A 16,903-nucleotide genomic window follows, 5' to 3' on the forward strand; every position below is an offset into this window, starting at 1 on the left:
TAATTTGCCCTGTACCATCACGCTGGTCTCCCAGCCATGAAAATCCCTCCCTCCCACAGAACATCTGTGTCCGGGTGAACCTGTCTCCCCCTTTCTTGATGTTCAGACAGCAGTGAATTTGGATGTTTCCTGCCTTATGTTCAGAAGGCCCCTTTCCCATGTTTTTTGACCTCATAGGCATTTGTACCCTTTCCAGGTCACTGACATGTGTCCCTGGTATGGAACAGAGTAGGACGCAACAAAGGAAACAAAGGAGGGCATTGTGATTAGTGTGGGAAAAAAATTAGAGGGGAAAGTTTGCAGGCTTTCCAGTGAGGAGCCTGGGAATTGTCCTGATCCTCTGATGCTAATTTCCAATAAGTTCTCCCTCCTTTTCTTTCTTCCCATAATAACACAGGGCTTACCTACACCTGAAAGAGCTCATTAAACATGTGCTGAATGAATGGAGGAGTGAATGAATCATCGTATTTCCTGGAGCCTGGGTTCTGGGCAACATGAAGAGCACAGGGCCAAGAGTCAGGAGATGTGGGCTTCAGGCTTGGTTCTTCTGCTCATGAACCTGGGGAAGGCTTTTACTATCTCTGGGCACTGGCTTCTTCAGTCATAAGATGAAGTTGGTCATCATTTGTGGTTCCAAATGTTTCGAACACAAGAATTCCTCTAAAGATTTTTGATGAAATATTTCAAACATGCAAAACATATAAAGGACAATGTATGAACACCTGGTACTTACCACCCAGCAGAATTCTCCCCCAGCATAATAGTTGTAATTTTTTAGCAGCCTTTAATTGGGAGGGGCAGCGGGGGCAGGGAATGGATGACAACAAATAGTGGTGGTGCTTTTATAAGAATCTGTATTTTAAATGTTACTATAGAATCTGTACTTGAAAAATTGTACATATATGATCAAGATACATTGATTTCGCCTAAGGCAATTTTCAATGCAAATGAAAACATGCAGTAATCCTTGTAATATGCTTCTATGGCCCAGAGCAGTGTTTCTGAAAAGTGGGATCTCTGTTACCACCTGCATAAAAAAAAATACCAGCTTCTGGCCCTACCCCAGATCTGCTGAGTAAGGATCTCCGACGGCTGGGCCTGGGAGTCTGCCTTTTATTGAGTATCCCAAATGGAATTTAGAACTTGAGTTTTAGCTCTCCCAGCTTCAAAGAATTGGGTGAATACTTCAGCTCTAATATTTATGGTACAATGACAATGAATGTTCCTTTTAAAAGTAGCTCCTTTTAAGTAGTTTGCAGTTTTATAGAGGATTTATTTATGCCTAACTTTTAGTAGTACATCTGTTGCCAAGGTTAGTTGTGCTGGTATTGAGGTTGATGGATAGGAGATGAGTGACTCTGCCTTGCGTTCTGTAGAATCCTCAAAGACATTCTAGAATTTGGACTCGGTGCCAGCTGTGGTCTTTGTCTTGCTGGTATTGATGAGATTTCTTAAGAATGGACCATACAAGTCACCGAGCTACCCGGTAGCGTCGTGAGTAGCCATGGCTCTTGAGTGCCCTGGTCCCAGATTCTAGTCCCATGGGCACAAGAGCTGGAACTCAGGGAACCTAGGTAGCCCAGAGAACAGAGGCTCATCTACATAACTACCCCCATTCATTGCCCCTGACTGTACTGTTGAATTGTTGAGAATGGCCTTGACCAATAACGGCAGCTCTCAATTATTTCATTTACTGAAGTATATATCATAGAGAAGGTGCCCAGCATTGTGCCAAGCGCTGTGGAGTATGGAAGACTTAAAGAATATCAGATCTTCGTAAAGTCCTGTGCTCATGGAATAGAATCTAGGTGTTAATAACTCAGGTTATTAATTAGCTTTTTGAAGGCATATATTCACCTTGCATACAGTGTCATCTTTTCTCTGGTTTGTGAATAACCTTTGTCAACAGTAATTACGCTACTATATCCTAGTGCTATTTTCCTGGCTACGAATAAGTGGGTGCTCTATTTCACATTCTCAAGGAGGGCAGGGCATAGTAGGGAAATAAATAATTAGCAGTGAGTGATCACAGAGGCTTGCACATTGCTCTAATAACCAAGTGGATGGACGACTCCGTGGGAGGATATGGGACAAGGGAGTTGACCTGGAAGGCTTCCCTATGGAGAAGCCAGAGCAGGTATTTCGAGAATACGCAGGAGTTCACCAGGCAGATGGTGGGGAGAGGCATTGTAGGCATAAAGAACAGCAAAAGCAATTACATGGACGTATGAAAAAGGATGGCATGTTTAACTTGCATGTGGGGGAGTGACAAATATCCTTTTGCAAGCAGAATTAAAGTAGACGAGCTGTGAAAAGAAGTGAGTTTGTTATGAAATGTTTTCATCTTTTGTGTCTTAACGACCAAAGTTTGACATCAGAAAATTCTGAGCTTCGTATCCCTGACCTGCTCTTTCGTAGATGCAGGACTACGTGCTTAGTAGTTGTGTGACTTGACTTTTCCGAACTCAACTTTTCTTGAGTGCAGAAATGGAATGCCTACCAAAGTTATTTAACTCCTGAACTTTAATAATAAGTACAAAAGGACTTCCTGCAGACCCCTTATAAGACAGTCCCTTTGGTTAAGGGGCCTTCAGTCTGGTTGTGGAGATGTGCTCACACTCATAACACAACGACTACAGGTAGAATATGATTAAAATGCCCAATGGCACTCTCAAAGCTCACTTTCAAATTTCCTGTGATCATTCGCAGGAAGCAAAGCCACAAGGTCTCTTCTAGAAGGTTAGTGAGCACAGCTGAAAATAAGCCAAGGACTTGTAGAGCGAAGCTGTCAATATTTGCCTCTTCCAAGTGAACTCCCTCCTCTTGGTGAAGTCCTCTCTGAGCACCTTGACTCATAAGCCAGCCTTGGCTCACACCCAGGAGCAGCGTGGGGACAGTGGGAAGGAGCTGTGCAAAATGACTTTTGTGATGAAGAACGAGGGGACCAGGATGGGTCTCAGGCTAATTCCTACGGAGCTAGTGAGAGAGTGCATCACTAGCCAGATTATTTGTAGTCAGTGACTGAGGAACCAAGGATTCTGGTTAAAAATCAGTAATTGTCAAAACATCCAGGGGCCCTTCAGGGAGATAAACATTGTCAGTAAAAATAGACTGTTAAAGGTGGGGTGTGGGTGACAGCTCCAACCCTTCCCCCTCACCCCTAAGAAAGTAATTCTCTTAATTCTATTTTCTGCAGTAGAGCCTCCAGCCGAGCGCTGGGCTTGTCCGGTCGTTAAATGCTCCTTTAGCTGTTTAACTTGCTCAGCTACTGCAGGTCCCCTGCTTCCTTCTCAGACACTGGCTGGCACGAGACACAAGGGTACGAGGCAACTCTGGGAATTACGGAGAAGGAAGCATGGGAAGTCAGGAAATGTTCAGAAACCAAGCAGCTGGCCTGTCAGCAGCTCTCTGACTTGTGGTCAGTGTTCCTTACTCTGTCACTCGTGGAATGTTTACTCTTGGCTCCTGTTGAATCCGGACCCCCGCCCCTGCCCAGCCTCCCTTTGGTGGGCCTCACTGGTTAGCAATTACACCAAGTTCTAGGGTCGCTGTTATAATACAGGCACCCAGGCTCTACTTATGGAGCCCAAACACTTTGCCTCGGCCTTTCCAGCCAGCGTTTGGTGTTCTAGGACTTGTATTGCATTGCTCCCTAGAAGGTCAGGACCTGTAGGGCTGAGTCTCTTCTTGCTGGTGGGGCTTTGGCTACCAGGTCAGCCTGTCCACATTGGGCCAAGGGGCCAAGATTTGCTGGCACAGCCTCCAGGGCTGGCATGGGCTTGTGGAAGGCTGGCCTGAGCTGCAGACGGTAGCACCAGCAGTCTTGTTTGTTCGTCAGTCCTTGGCAAAGCCTGAGCAGACCGGCTCCTCATCCCCCGGAACGCAGATGCCTAAGCCCGCCTGCCCAGGCAGCGCTCCACCTCGGAGCAGCACAGACTACAGAACTGGAGGGCCTGTCCCTGCACCTCCCTTCTCCCCTTTGTTCTGGTCACTCCCGTTAACCCCCACCCCCATCCATTTTCTCTCCCTGGAATGAGCACAATACACGCTTGTCCAAGTGAAGTGCAATTGCCGTATAAACAAATGGTTTAAGGATAATAAACATTTAAGTATTTTCAGATACTAGATTTTCTTTCAGTTCCATGGTTTCCAGTAGAACTGCAGTTTGCCTACTAATTCTTCAGTTGGAAAGGGGTTGGGACATCTGACCAGCCGGCAGGTGGAATAGATACAGAGTGTGTCCAACCTTATAAACAGCACTCAGGTGGGACTGGCAGCTGGAACCAGACCTGGAGTCCTATTGCGTCCCTCTCTGGCCCCTCTTCGTTTTGAAGCACTTCAGGACATTCCACCAGCTGTTATAAGGTGCACCTGTGTTGTCACTGTCATTGAGATTCTAGAGGAAATCATTTGGTCATACTTTTCCATGTAGTCAGTGTGCCAAGAGACCCTGAAAGGCCCAGCTGGGAGCATGTGCACAAATTGAATTAGAGGCTATTTTCCAGTCCCAAAGAGAAAGTTTAGTTGCATTTTGAGTTTTTAGATCAGGGTATTAAAAGGTGTGGCCAAGGTTGTCAAAACACTAACTGCAGGAATAGTTACATTTAAGATACCCAGGCAGTGACCTGGCTGGGTGCCTCTTGCCAGGCTTGAGTGGGGGATCTTGAGTAAAAAGGGCCCAGAGAAGAGTTAAGCCAAATAAGAAAGAGAGGTGTGCTGGGCTGTAAGATTCTTCTAGAAACACATTTGAGGGTCCTGCTTAGTAGGCAAAATACTCTCTGAAACTAGGGCTGGGGAGAAAGGCCCAGTGCCTGGCAGAGGGAGGTTCTTAATATTTGCTGCATTGTTTTTGTTGCTAGAAAAGGGAAGAAGGATATATGTGGAGCTTGTGAGAGAAACATACTAGAGAAGATCAAAGATAGTAAAACAGCCAAGGACTGACCTGTCTAGGGCAGGTGTTGCCCACCTCTGGGTGCTTAGAGGACTCTTATGATCTTAACTCCTCTTGGAATTCATCAAAAGGCATTCCTCACTTCTCCCTTTGACGGGCAGGAGCTGCCCTGTTTTTAGTGACTTGGTCAGAAGGGAAGCACAGCTGAAAGGCAATGTTTATTGAAAGCTCATGTGAGCGGAGGTAAATGCGGGTGTGGTCGGATATGTCGCGGGTTCACCTCTCCCAGTCCACGCAAGGCCAAAGTCAGCTAACTTGTAGATTCTCGTGCTGGTTCTCCCACCCAGAGGTAATTTCAGTTCATCTGGAAGTGTACCTGACCTTAATGATGCAGTTAGAGGTACACGTTGCAAACTAAAGATGTGGCTTTCACTGGCTTGTTGCCACTGACCTCAAAAGGAATTTGCCACAGGGCTGAGGTCCTGTCCTGAGTCAGACTCTGGCGCTAATGCACTCTTCACCTCCCCATCCCCTCAGATGTCCTGGTTCTCTACCTCCTTACTCTTCGTTGGCTTTGGGTTCCCAGGCTGAAGCAGAGTCGGAGGTTAAAGTTTTCTCCTCTTTCTTCTTTGCATCTGTTTCTCTGCATTGCCTTTCTTTCAGCCCCCTTGGTGAAAAGGAGAGCTGTTGATAGGGAGGAGTCCCTGGGTGGCGGAAACAGTTACACACTTAGCTGCTAACCGAAAGGTTAGAGTTTCAGGCCCACCCAGAGTCTCCTCGGAAGAAAGGTCCTGGCAATCTACTTCCAAAAAAATCATCCATTGAAAACCCTGCGGAGCACAGTTTTACTCTGACGCACATCAGGTTGCTATGAGTCAGAATCAACTCAGTGGAAACTGGTTTGGTTGACAGGGTAGAGGGATTGGGAGAGTAGAGAGGTGACCCCTAGACTGGAAAGTGATGTAGGGTGCTGTCACCTGGAAACTCAAATCAGCAGTGAGCCAGAACCTGTCCCAACAATATAAAGAAAAACATTTTACCTTAGTTAGCAAGGTTGTGTTCTTGTCTATAGGAAAAGGACAGCCAAGAAGGCGTCAACACTATCCTTATACAACAGAATAAGAGAAGACGAGCTGAGGTTGCAGTGAAAGGGAGAGAATTTAGACAGTATAGGAAGCTCTAAGTTGAGTTCTTAAGAGTCTTAAAAGGCATGGCCAAGGTTATCAAAACACTCACTATAGAAATAATTAAGTTTGAGTTGCACATGCACTAAGCTGGGTGCCTCGTTCCAGGCTTAGGTAGTAGCAGTTGGGGTGGGGAGGGAGGTTTCTTGAGAAGAGGGACTATGGTTTGGAGTGAGGTCTTGGCTCTGGGTCCTGTGATACTATATTTTTTAAGGAAAATCTGTAGCCCAGGTGTTTGATTAGAGAGCATATCAGGTAAGTTTTCTGGGTGGTGATACCAGGATGGCGACCAGAATGGTTTTAATAAACTGGAGAAGCGCTCAGAGTGAAGTTCAGGGAGGAAAATGTAGAGTAATATGACCAGTTATGAATAGTTGCATAAGTATAAGAAATGGCTATGAAAGAGCAGATATTACAGAGAAAGATCTGAGATTGAGGATGAGGCCAACATCACCAGCCACATAGGGCTGAGATTGGAGCAGCCCTATTCAGGACTGCTTGTGAGAGTTCAGAATATAGTTGTGAAGTAATGCCTTTCCTTGTAACTATCATGCGTCAGATCCTTTCCAGAGTACACTCTAGCCCCAACATCTTCTGGCTAATAGAGCTGTGGGTAGACTTGGAGACTATCCCACAGATAATTAAAGGAATTTGAGAATCAAATTTGTAGAGAACAATTTAGAATTAATAACTATCTTTAGTTCGTAAAAAACTCTTGACATGGAAGACTGGCGCCAGCTCATCTAAATCTTCACTAGGGATAGAGTGGAGTTTTAGCAGCATTCGGTTAGCCACAAGGAAAACTTGCCTGGCAACGAAAGTTGTTCAATGGTGGAATGAGTCACTGAGGGTAGGTTCTGGATTTCTGATGAGAATTTCAAAGTCAGCTGTTTTGCTCTCCTTAGGATGAATTAATTCATTCCAGTGGTCCTACCCGATGGCTGAGTGGTAGAATTGATGACCACTCTGAGTTCATATTCCAACCTGAAGATTCCTGCCCCTGCCTGCAGGCATCTATCTGCTTTTACATCCCCTGAGATGCTCCGTATCTCCAGGAACTGGGCCATCACACTATACCCAGCTGGACCCAGCCTCTCCATTCTAACCCATGAGATAGCTGGGACTGTGCAGATGCACTGGTCTAACTGGATTGTGTTTCTTTGTTCTGCCTTTTGCAGTATGAGTTTAAAGCCAAGAACATCAAGAAGAAGAAAGTGAGCATTATGGTTTCAGTGGATGGAGTGAAAGTGATTCTGAAGAAGAAGAAAAAGGTAAGTGGCTCTGAACGGGAAACTGTCCTGAAGAAGGAAGCAGGGAAAGTAGGTGTGGGATACCTTTTCCTTCTAGTTCACTCTCTGGACAGAATGCTTCCCTTAACTGGTGAGGTCATCCTCTTTGACCAGCAGCAGAGTTGAGAGGCTGCAGCTGGAGCAGAGAGTGAGGCTTGGGCCACTGGCCGGCCCACTGGTGTCAGAAGCCATCTCTGATCATCCTCTTATGCAAATGCCCTGCCCCGTTTTGACACCTTTGTCTTTGCATCTGATCTTGGGAAACACTTCCAATTTAAAGGACAACAGCTAAGTAACAAGGTTCAGTGCGGGGAGTGGACAAGAAGAGGTTCCCTCAGTAGCTGTCCCCTTCTGTCGCAAGAACAATTAGTCATACAATGGGGTGGCATCTAGCCCTATTGTACGACCTTGTATCATCCCGTTCCAATTGCTGCGGCTTCAGCCTGTCTGTTTAACTAGTACCCCAAAACCCAATTGCTGCTGCTGTTCAGTGTATGAAAAGAATGGGAGGGGTAGAAGGGCGGGAGGGAGAGGAGGAAGGCACTGATCCATACAATGCAATGGCTGTTCCTCTGGGTTGAGGTGAGACTAACAAGTGAGCATATGTTGTTTACACACTTGGCTGTTTTGTGTTAGTTGTGAGTACAGTGTTGTGAGAGAATGTTGTTAACACCTGGGAAAGACTAGGTTTACATAATGGCGGGGTGTGTGTTTCTGAAAAGAAATGGAAAAGGGCTTGGTTGATAGAAGATATATGAGGAGAGTCCTTTTTTCTGTTTCTTGACTCTTCTGATGCCTTTTTTTTTTTTTTTTTTTTGAATGATGCTTTTGTTTCATGTTTATTGATAGGAGCACTGTAGCCTGAGCTCCCTTTGGTTCCACACCTAAGCTGATCTTAATTCAAATGGGATTCAAGGCAAACCCCAGGGAGAGATTGTGGAGGTTATGGAAGGCAAAGACACATACTTAGTAGTAGGCAACATAAACTTGGGGAATCATAAGGTAAGGGATATGTTAAAGGGTAGTCATCTGTCAGTCCAATGCCTTATTAAATCTTCTTTACAACCACCTTGGAAAAGACATTGCCCAGTGTATGACTGGGCACCTCTAGTGATGGGAAATTTACTACTTCCTGAGGCAGCACATTTCATCTCTGGACAGCTACAAAGGTCTCCCGTATATTAAAACAAAATTTATTCTCTTATTGTCCCTAAGAATCTTTAGGGATGGTTCTAGAAAGTGTTCTATGGCTAGGAGGTTGGAAGTATGTAGGGAAAAAAATACAACATGATATACTATTGATAAAGAATCAACTTCTTCAAAATTCAGTAGTATGGAATTTTTAATAGCGTGTTAAGTGTCTTTGACTCTATATACCTCTACTGTGGGAACCTCAATCCCCACCTTGTTCTCACTGTGTGAATATCTTTTCTGCCTCCTACCCCCACCCCACGTATATGCACACAGTGGTTAACCATGAGGTAATTTGTAGAGTATTGTCCTCTCTGGAGTTTCTGAGTAGGGTAGTTGCTGAAGCAATTTGAGGACTATCAGATAGGCCTATCAGTGCCCTAGTTAAAGAAATTATGGATAATGACACTGTGAATTTAAGAATAGAAAAACTGAGCCAACACAACCCATGAATCAGGGAGCCAGGCTGAATCCCTGTTTGGCTTTTGCTACGTGTGTCAGATAGCTTTACACATCCCTTTACGTGACGGGGAAGAGGTGGCTTGTTGCTTTCATGCCAACTGACAAAATAATAATTGCCATTTTTTGGTGCTTTCACACCCATTATCGTCCATCCTTTCATCAGTTCTGTGAAGAAAGTCCTTGAGGACATTTCTCTATGTCAGTGTTGATGACATCTAGTCACCTAGGGAAACTAGCCACAGAGGCAGAGTAGCATTTCCCTCCCAGAACTCAATCCTGGCCAAACGTTCAGAGTCAGAAACCAGACTCATCAGGGTGCAGAAGTTATGAACCTTAGCATGCTAACCCATACTGGCAAAGCTCAAAAGAGGCTGAAGTGGAAACTAAACCACTGGTTTCTTAAGCCCCTTTGAGAAACAGAACAGTCTCATAGATGAGATATTTTCATTAGCCTCACAAGCACGTGTTCTGTCTATGGGAGGCAAGTGATGTGAGAAGACAAATTAATTATTATTAGAGGGTTTCTTGGTGAGCTCAGCAGTGGAGCAGAGGGTCTAATTATATGATGGGAATGCTTCAGGGTCTTGGGCTCCACAATAGATGGGTCCACAGGATGCTCATAAGGGTCTTGTTGGGCACATGCTGTTCCTGGTGTGTGTTAGACCCTACCAGCATTTATTTCCATGTCTCTCTGATATCTATACTTCCATGGCTGACCAATCTGGCATCCCTGCACTACTCCAACCCACATACACTTCTGACTGACATACTGTTTGTTTGCTTTCAATCAGATTATATTTCAAGGCCTGCTGTCCTGGGGGCTGTTCTATCCACCTTGTCTAGCGCTGATCTTGTCCATTATGGGTGACTTCATAGTGTTACCCTTAGAGGACAATCTTATTTCCCATTTCACTGTCTCCCCCGTGTGTCGTATACCATATGCAGTGCTATCCCCACTTGGCTTGACTAAGAATTCAGTGGGGTGGCGTCTCACCTCCTCTAACTTCACAAGGGGAAAGGAGAATCAACATCAACAGCCCAAGGCTGATTCCTATGAGACGGTGGTCATGCCTTCACCCTCCAACCTTTTTACCAATTCTCATGCCAACCATCCCTCCCACAGCACTCTACTTTTCTGCTGAGTTTGATAACTCATTGCAATGGCCACATAGAACTCACAGACAATACTCACAATTATGGGGTTTATTAGGGAAGTAACAAGTTACAGTTCAGGTTCAGGAATGCTCAGGATATAGTTCTTCCATCAGGACAGCCTCTTCTCAGCTGTGCCCGCAGGCAGGTCTTTCCCTGGATTTCGGCCTCTGCCCAGCTTGGGCAAATATTACAGAGCTCTTTTAGCTCTGCCGATAAGTGCCCAGAAGCACCCCGCTCCACCAGTAAGCCTCAACCCAAAGATGCTCAGCTTTCTCATTCCATGGGCCGGGAAGCCCACCACACCATCTCCTGTCAATCTCCTGCCTCCTGCCTCTCCACCATTTCTCTGCCACCGCTTCTTGCCATCTTCAACGTTATAGCTCTCCATCGCTCTCCCTCTGTCTCCTGGTTCCAGGAGCTTGTCAGCACAGGTATCCCAGGTCCAAAGAATGCACTCCACTTCTGGCTGTTCTTTCTTGGTGATGGTGAGATCCTCTCCTCCTGCCTCTGGGATGGCTCATTTTAAGCCTAGCGGGATAGCAAAACTGATTAATCCCTTTATTAGAGCTCCATATTCCTTATTTGCCTAGTCCCACTCAGTCATTGTGTGTGAGTCACAAAGACTATGGCTAGAAGGGCTATATTAAGTAATTCGTTGTACCGCAACATAGAAGAAAACTGAGATTAAAGAAATTGAAGTATTTTGCCTGAGATCACATAACACATAAGGACAGCAGCGTGCTGAGGTATCAACTGAGAGAGAAGCTGGCCTCCTTCTACCAAGTAATTAAAAGCTAAGCTGGAGAAGCGTCTTCCAGAGGGAATCCATGGGACCTTAGGACTCACTTTGAAACTCCGTCTTTGGTAATCTGTGGTGTAGGTTTGCTTTCCAGCTGGCCCAGAGGAGAGGTGATCTAATAGGCCTTTCCTAGATCTGATTCTTCTGGTGCCAGGCTTGGGAAAGAAGAGCCTCCCATCTTGTTTCCTCCACCCACGCCTGGTGTCCATCTCAGGGCTGTGCCTGTGATTTGGATAATGCCTTTAATCATGGTGTTCGTTTTACAGTGCCTCTGACAGATGAGTGCACAGTAACAGCAATCAGCCTTTTTGTCATCTTGTTCCCATGTGACGGCCCTCTGTTATCTGAGATTGCTGATACCACCACACTCACACACACACTCTCTCTCTCTTCTCTCATAGAATTGAGGGGTGGGGTGAGACTAGATATGCCATCATGTAAATGCAGAATTTTCTCCAAGGAAATGGAAGAGCTGGCAAAGTTCAGTGATGGCCATCATGATCAGGTTAAGAACTAGAGCTCTTGCCAGGTAGCCTTAGGTATAGAAACAGCCATGGCTGATAGTCAGCCAGAAGGTACCATGTACAGCCTGACATGCTCTACTGATTAATCAGTGCCCTTACTGGACTAGTTGGTAAAGATGTTGAACATTCCAGCAAAACAGCATTTTGATTTTCTCTGGGTCAGTGTGGCATGTTGGAGGGATCCTGGGGCTGAGACAAGAAGACTCAAGTTCTAGTTCCATCTCTACCTTTCCTGGCTGTGTGACTCAGTAAGTTATTTTGCCTCTGTGAGCTTCATCTGTAAACAAACAGTTGGATTAGATGATGTATGGTAAGGATCAGCATGAATCCAGTCCTCCAAATGTAGAGATTGATCAGTCCCTACCTTTCTGCTGCTTCATCCTCATTGTTAGATGCCTCTGTGGCACTCTCTGTTTCTTACCCTAGCCACCCTAAGCTAGGACAGAGCTCACAAGTTAAAAGGACTCTGTCCTTCGGACTGCTAAATAGGCAGACACCAACTGCAAATTTGGGGAGTCTAAACAACACCCTGACCTTCTGACCTGCTGGCCACAAATTTGGGCTGGTTTCCCACTACCCCTTCAGGATGCCATCCTCAAGCTCAGGAGTCCACAAGACAACCTTACTTTCTGACGTGCTGGTTCCTGCTACTCCTTTAGGTTTAATAATTTGCTGGAAAAACTCACAGAACTCACAGGAAATATACCATACTTAGGAATACAGATTTATTATAGAAAAGGATATAAACAGACACAGAAGGCAAGGTCTGGGAGGGTTCCCAATGTGCTACCCTCTCAAGAGCAGAGGTGCTTATCAACCAGGAAGCTCTCTGAGCCTCTGTGTTCAGGGCTTTTACTGGCCAGTCCTGCATGATAAGCTAAATCATGCCTCCTGAGACTAATAGATATTGACCTTCTAGGTGAGTCTTTTCTGGCCTGGGCAGCTCCCATTTGGCAGCCCAGATGCTCAGGTGTGGCCTGGAAGTCCCAGACCAAGGCACTCCAATTACTACATGGTTATTTCTCAGGAACCAAGGACAAAGGCTACCTACCTTACTTAGGGTAAAACTAGGTCCATTACTCCACAGATGATCACTTTGACTTTTCTCGCTCAAATACTCTGTGTCAGAACTGGAACTAAGCTTTTCTGTGCTTATGTGTATGTACATATAGGTTGTCTGTAGTTACTCAAGTTTTTGAGAACCTACCAGGCTACAGAGAAAGCAAATTGCAGAGGCCAGCCACATGTTGTTGTTTCCTAATCCTCTAGGGCAGAATTAGGCCCTCTGAGGTCAAACACCTCCCAAAGATGCCTCTGAGCCTCCTTTCTTTTCTCAGTCTTTCCATGGTAAATAGTAGTGGCTTCCTGGCTGAGGATAGAAGCTTTTTTACAGGGATTACCTGCTCGTCAGTGAGCTTTTTAAGGGCAGTGTGATGCGATGGATGGTTTTTTATATGGCCTTTCTTGCCATGGTCTTGTAACTCACAAATAAGGTACCTGTGGCCCACCAGGTAGATTGGATAGCTTGCTAATAATGTAAATAAAATTCATGGCACCTGTGTCTGGGTGGGACCATGCAAATAAGTTCTATGGAATGCTAATGAAGGGATTAGTCAGTTTTGCTATCCCAATAGGCTTAAAATGAGCCATGCCAGAGGCAGGAGGAGAGGATCTCACCACCACCAAGAAAGAAGAGCCAGTAGTGGAGTGCATCCTTTGGACCCAGGATCCCTGCACTGAGAAGCTCCCAGGAGACTGAAAAAGTACAAGCTGTAACTGAAGATGGCAAGAAACAGAGGCAGAGAAATGTCAGCAGAGCCAGAAGACTGTCAGGAATCAGTGCAGTGGACTTCCTAGCCCATGGAGCGAGAAAGCTAAGTGCCTTTGGGCAGGAGGCTTGCTGGTGGAGTGGGGCACCTCCAGGCACTTGGTGGAGCTAGATATGCCAACCCATAGAGCTACAGCTGAGTGCCTTTGGGCTGAGGCTTACTGTGGATTGGGGTGCCTCAGAGTACTTACTGGTAGAGCTAAAAGAGCTCTGTAACACTTGCCTGAGCAGGACAAAGGCTGAGGGAGCAGAGAGAGACGTGCCTGCAAGCATGGCTGGGAAGAGGCTGTCTGGATGGAAGAACTGTATTCTGAGCATTCCTGAACCTGAATTGCAACCTGTTACTTCACTAATGGTGTAGTGGTTGAGTGCTACGGCTGCTTAACCAAAAGGTTGGCATGTTCGAATCCACCAGGCTCTCCTTGGAAACTCTATGGGGCAGTTCTACTCTGTCCTATAGGGTTGTTATGAGTTGGAATTGACAGCAATGGGTTTGGTTCTTTTCGGTTTGGACTTCCCTAATGCCATAATCGTGAGTATTGTTTGTGAGTTCTTGTGACCACTGCAATGAATTATCAAACTCAGCACAGAAGTAGAGAATGCTGTGGGAGGGATGGTTGATGACAGAATTGGTAAAGATGTCAGAGAGAGGAGGCACGTCTGACCTCCGCCTCACAGGAATCAGCCTTGGTCTGTTGATCTTGATTCTCCTTCCTCCTTGCGAAGTTAGAGGAGGTCGGACACTTCCCCCATACCATTTTTACAGTGACAATGACCAGTCAGGCCCAGCATTTAACCGGGCACCTGACACATATAGTATGTTTTCAGTAGTTATGGCTTTTGCCTGGCTGGGTGAATGGATAAACATTATCTGTGTGTGATAATGATATTAAATCAGAAAGAATTAAGTATTTAGCATTTGGATCCAGTAGAGCCTACTTTGCTACTTTTGACAATCACATTCTCCTCCCTCTTTCTCTTCTGGTCAGTTTTCGCATTTAATAAAACAAGGATGAGAGCCTATCCCACACATAGAAAGACCTCAATGGAAATGACTAATTATGTTATTGTTATTTGTAGGACTTGTTCAGGTGACTGATCTTCAGGACTAGAGCAGACAGTAGCCAAATATATTGTAATCATCTCTCACTGAGATATAAATATATATATATATATAGGGTATATTAAGAAGTGTCTAAAAGTGCTGTCTTGAACTGGTGTCAGCAGATAATGAATCTTAGATTTCCTTATAAATCTTAGGTTGTATTTGTGGTGTGAACCCCATTACTCAGATAATTGGCTTTACTTTGATGCCTTTCAATCAGTACATTTTCTTTAACTCCCCAGTAGGCCCAAGTAAGTATCTTTTCTTTGTAGGTAGTAATGATTATTTGTTATGATACTGGAATTAAACTATAGCACCATGTGCTAGGGAGTGGAATCCTGAATAAGAAAGATTGGTGTTGAAATTCATCCAAGGGAGTTTTCTACTAAAGGACCCAAAGAATCTGAGTTTCATGTGGTTTCTTTTATAAATCAATAATTTTGTTGAGCTTCCCTAAGGCAGCATTCTAGAAAGACTCCATCATTCTCATTAACAAATATTTATTGTGTGTCTGCCATGTTCAAGGAACTGGATAGGATACGTAGGAGTATTAGACATGGACCCTTTCCAGCAAAATTATTTTTGCTAGCATGATATTTGTACATAGGTCTAGTATAGTTCCTATAGCATTACATGGTAGTTATTTATCTCTTTCCCTCACAGGCTGGAGCCTTTAGGGGGCAGGGACCATGTCTTCTCTCAAATCCTATTTCATCTGTTTGAAAGGTGAAAGACGAGAGGAAGCAAACCAGTGAAATAATTACATGCTAAAATGATAGTTAAAATAGCTAACAATAATATCTAACACTTACGTTGAGTACCTACTGTTTGCCAGGCCTTCTTTCATACACTGTATACTTATTAAATCCTCACAACAGACCTATGAGGTACATACAATTCTTATTCTCATTTTATAAAAGACAGTTGAGCAACTTCCCTAAGACCTCAAGTCCTATCAGTGGTGAAGTCAAAGTTCAAATCCTGTCTGTCTTGCTCAAATCCTGTTGCTGTGTGTGTATGTAGGTACTAATCTCCTCAGACTCCTTTAGGGAAATGGTACTTTATAAGAAATGGCTAAGTAATTCAGAGTCTAACTTTTCACCTGCACTCTGTCACTGGAACATCGTATCTCAAGGAGACTATGTTCCTACCCAAACAGTAGTGTTAGTTACTATGTAAACACAGACCTCTGATCTAATTGGGCAAGAAAAGGAGGCACTTAGAACTACAGAACCAGAATTTAGAAGAAGAAACTTTAGAAATCATGTAGTCCAATCCCCTAATTATTAAATATGGCAACAGAGGACAAAGGGGGCCTAAAGACTGTTGTCCCAGGGTCACCCAGGTTGTTACTGACAGAATCTCTAAACTGCAGTCCAGTCCTTTTTCCACCTTGTTGTATTTCTAGAACTGGATGTATTTTCGTATAGTTTTAAAAACAGGTGTATTAGGAATTGCGTGAATCGTGTGATGATTATTAACACTTCGGTTTTGAAATGCATGTTCTATATCCATATTTATACCTGAAAATGGCAGATATCTTTATTTTCAGTCTAATCCCATTCTGTCTGAAAGCATGGAAAACATGTTAAGCTGAGTTAATGTGGCCTTTGTAAGTTGTTGGGGTGTTTTTTTTTTTTTAATTTATTTTTTAATGTTCTTTAGATGAAGGTTTACAGAACAAAGTAGTTTCTCATTAAACAGTAAGTACACATACTGTTTTGACATTGGTTAACAACCCCATGACATGTCAGCACTCTCCCGTCTCCACCTTGGGTTCCCTATTAGCAGCTTTCCTGTCCCCTCCTGCCTTGTAGTCCTTGCCCCTGGGCTGGTGTGGCCCTTTAGTCTTGTTTTGTTTTATGGGTCTGTCTAATCTTTGGCTGAAGGGTGAACCTCGGGAGTGACTTCCATACTGAGCTAAAAGGGTGTCCGGGGGCCATACTCTCAGGGTTTCTCCAGTCTCTGTCAGACCAGTAAGTCTAGTCTTTTTTTGTGGGTTAGAATTTTGTTCCACATTTTTCTCCAGCTCTGTCTGGGACCCTCTGTTGTGATCCCGGTCAGAGAAATCAGTGGTGGTATCTGGGCACCATCAAGTTGTACTGGACTCAGTTTGGTGGAGGCCATGGTAGTTGAGGTCCTTTAGTCCTTTGGACTAATCATTCCCTTGTGTCTTGTTTTCTTCATTCTTTCCTCCTCCCGAAGGGGTGAGACCAGTGGAATATCTTAGATGGCTGCTCACAGGCTTTTAAGACCCCCGATGTTTATCTTGTATCCTGATACTCTGCTGAATCTTTCTATTAGTTCCAGTAGTTTTATCATGGAGTCTTTTGAGTTTTCTGTGTATAGTATCATATCATTTGCAAACAGGGACAGTTTATCTTCTTCATTACCAATTTGGATGCCCTTTATTTCTTTTTCTTGCCTTATTGCTCTAGCTAGGACTTCCAGCACAATGTTAAATAGGACTGGTGA

General features: G+C 44.6%; 1 protein-coding gene across 1 annotated transcript in view; it reads left to right on the forward strand.

Moving 5' to 3' along the window:
- The window catches only part of CUNH1orf226 (chromosome unknown C1orf226 homolog), a 429,537-nt gene that overhangs the window by 273,829 nt on the left and 138,805 nt on the right, over positions 1-16,903 (forward strand). Inside the window, exon 3 of the mRNA XM_004385750.2 lies at positions 7,254-7,346. Within this exon, the coding sequence (XP_004385807.2) occupies positions 7,254-7,346 (93 nt within the window). The remainder of the gene's footprint in view (positions 1-7,253; positions 7,347-16,903) is intronic.

This window comes from Trichechus manatus, unplaced genomic scaffold (genome assembly GCF_000243295.1).
Source record: "Trichechus manatus latirostris isolate Lorelei unplaced genomic scaffold, TriManLat1.0 scaffold00145, whole genome shotgun sequence".
NCBI lineage: Eukaryota > Metazoa > Chordata > Mammalia > Sirenia > Trichechidae > Trichechus > Trichechus manatus.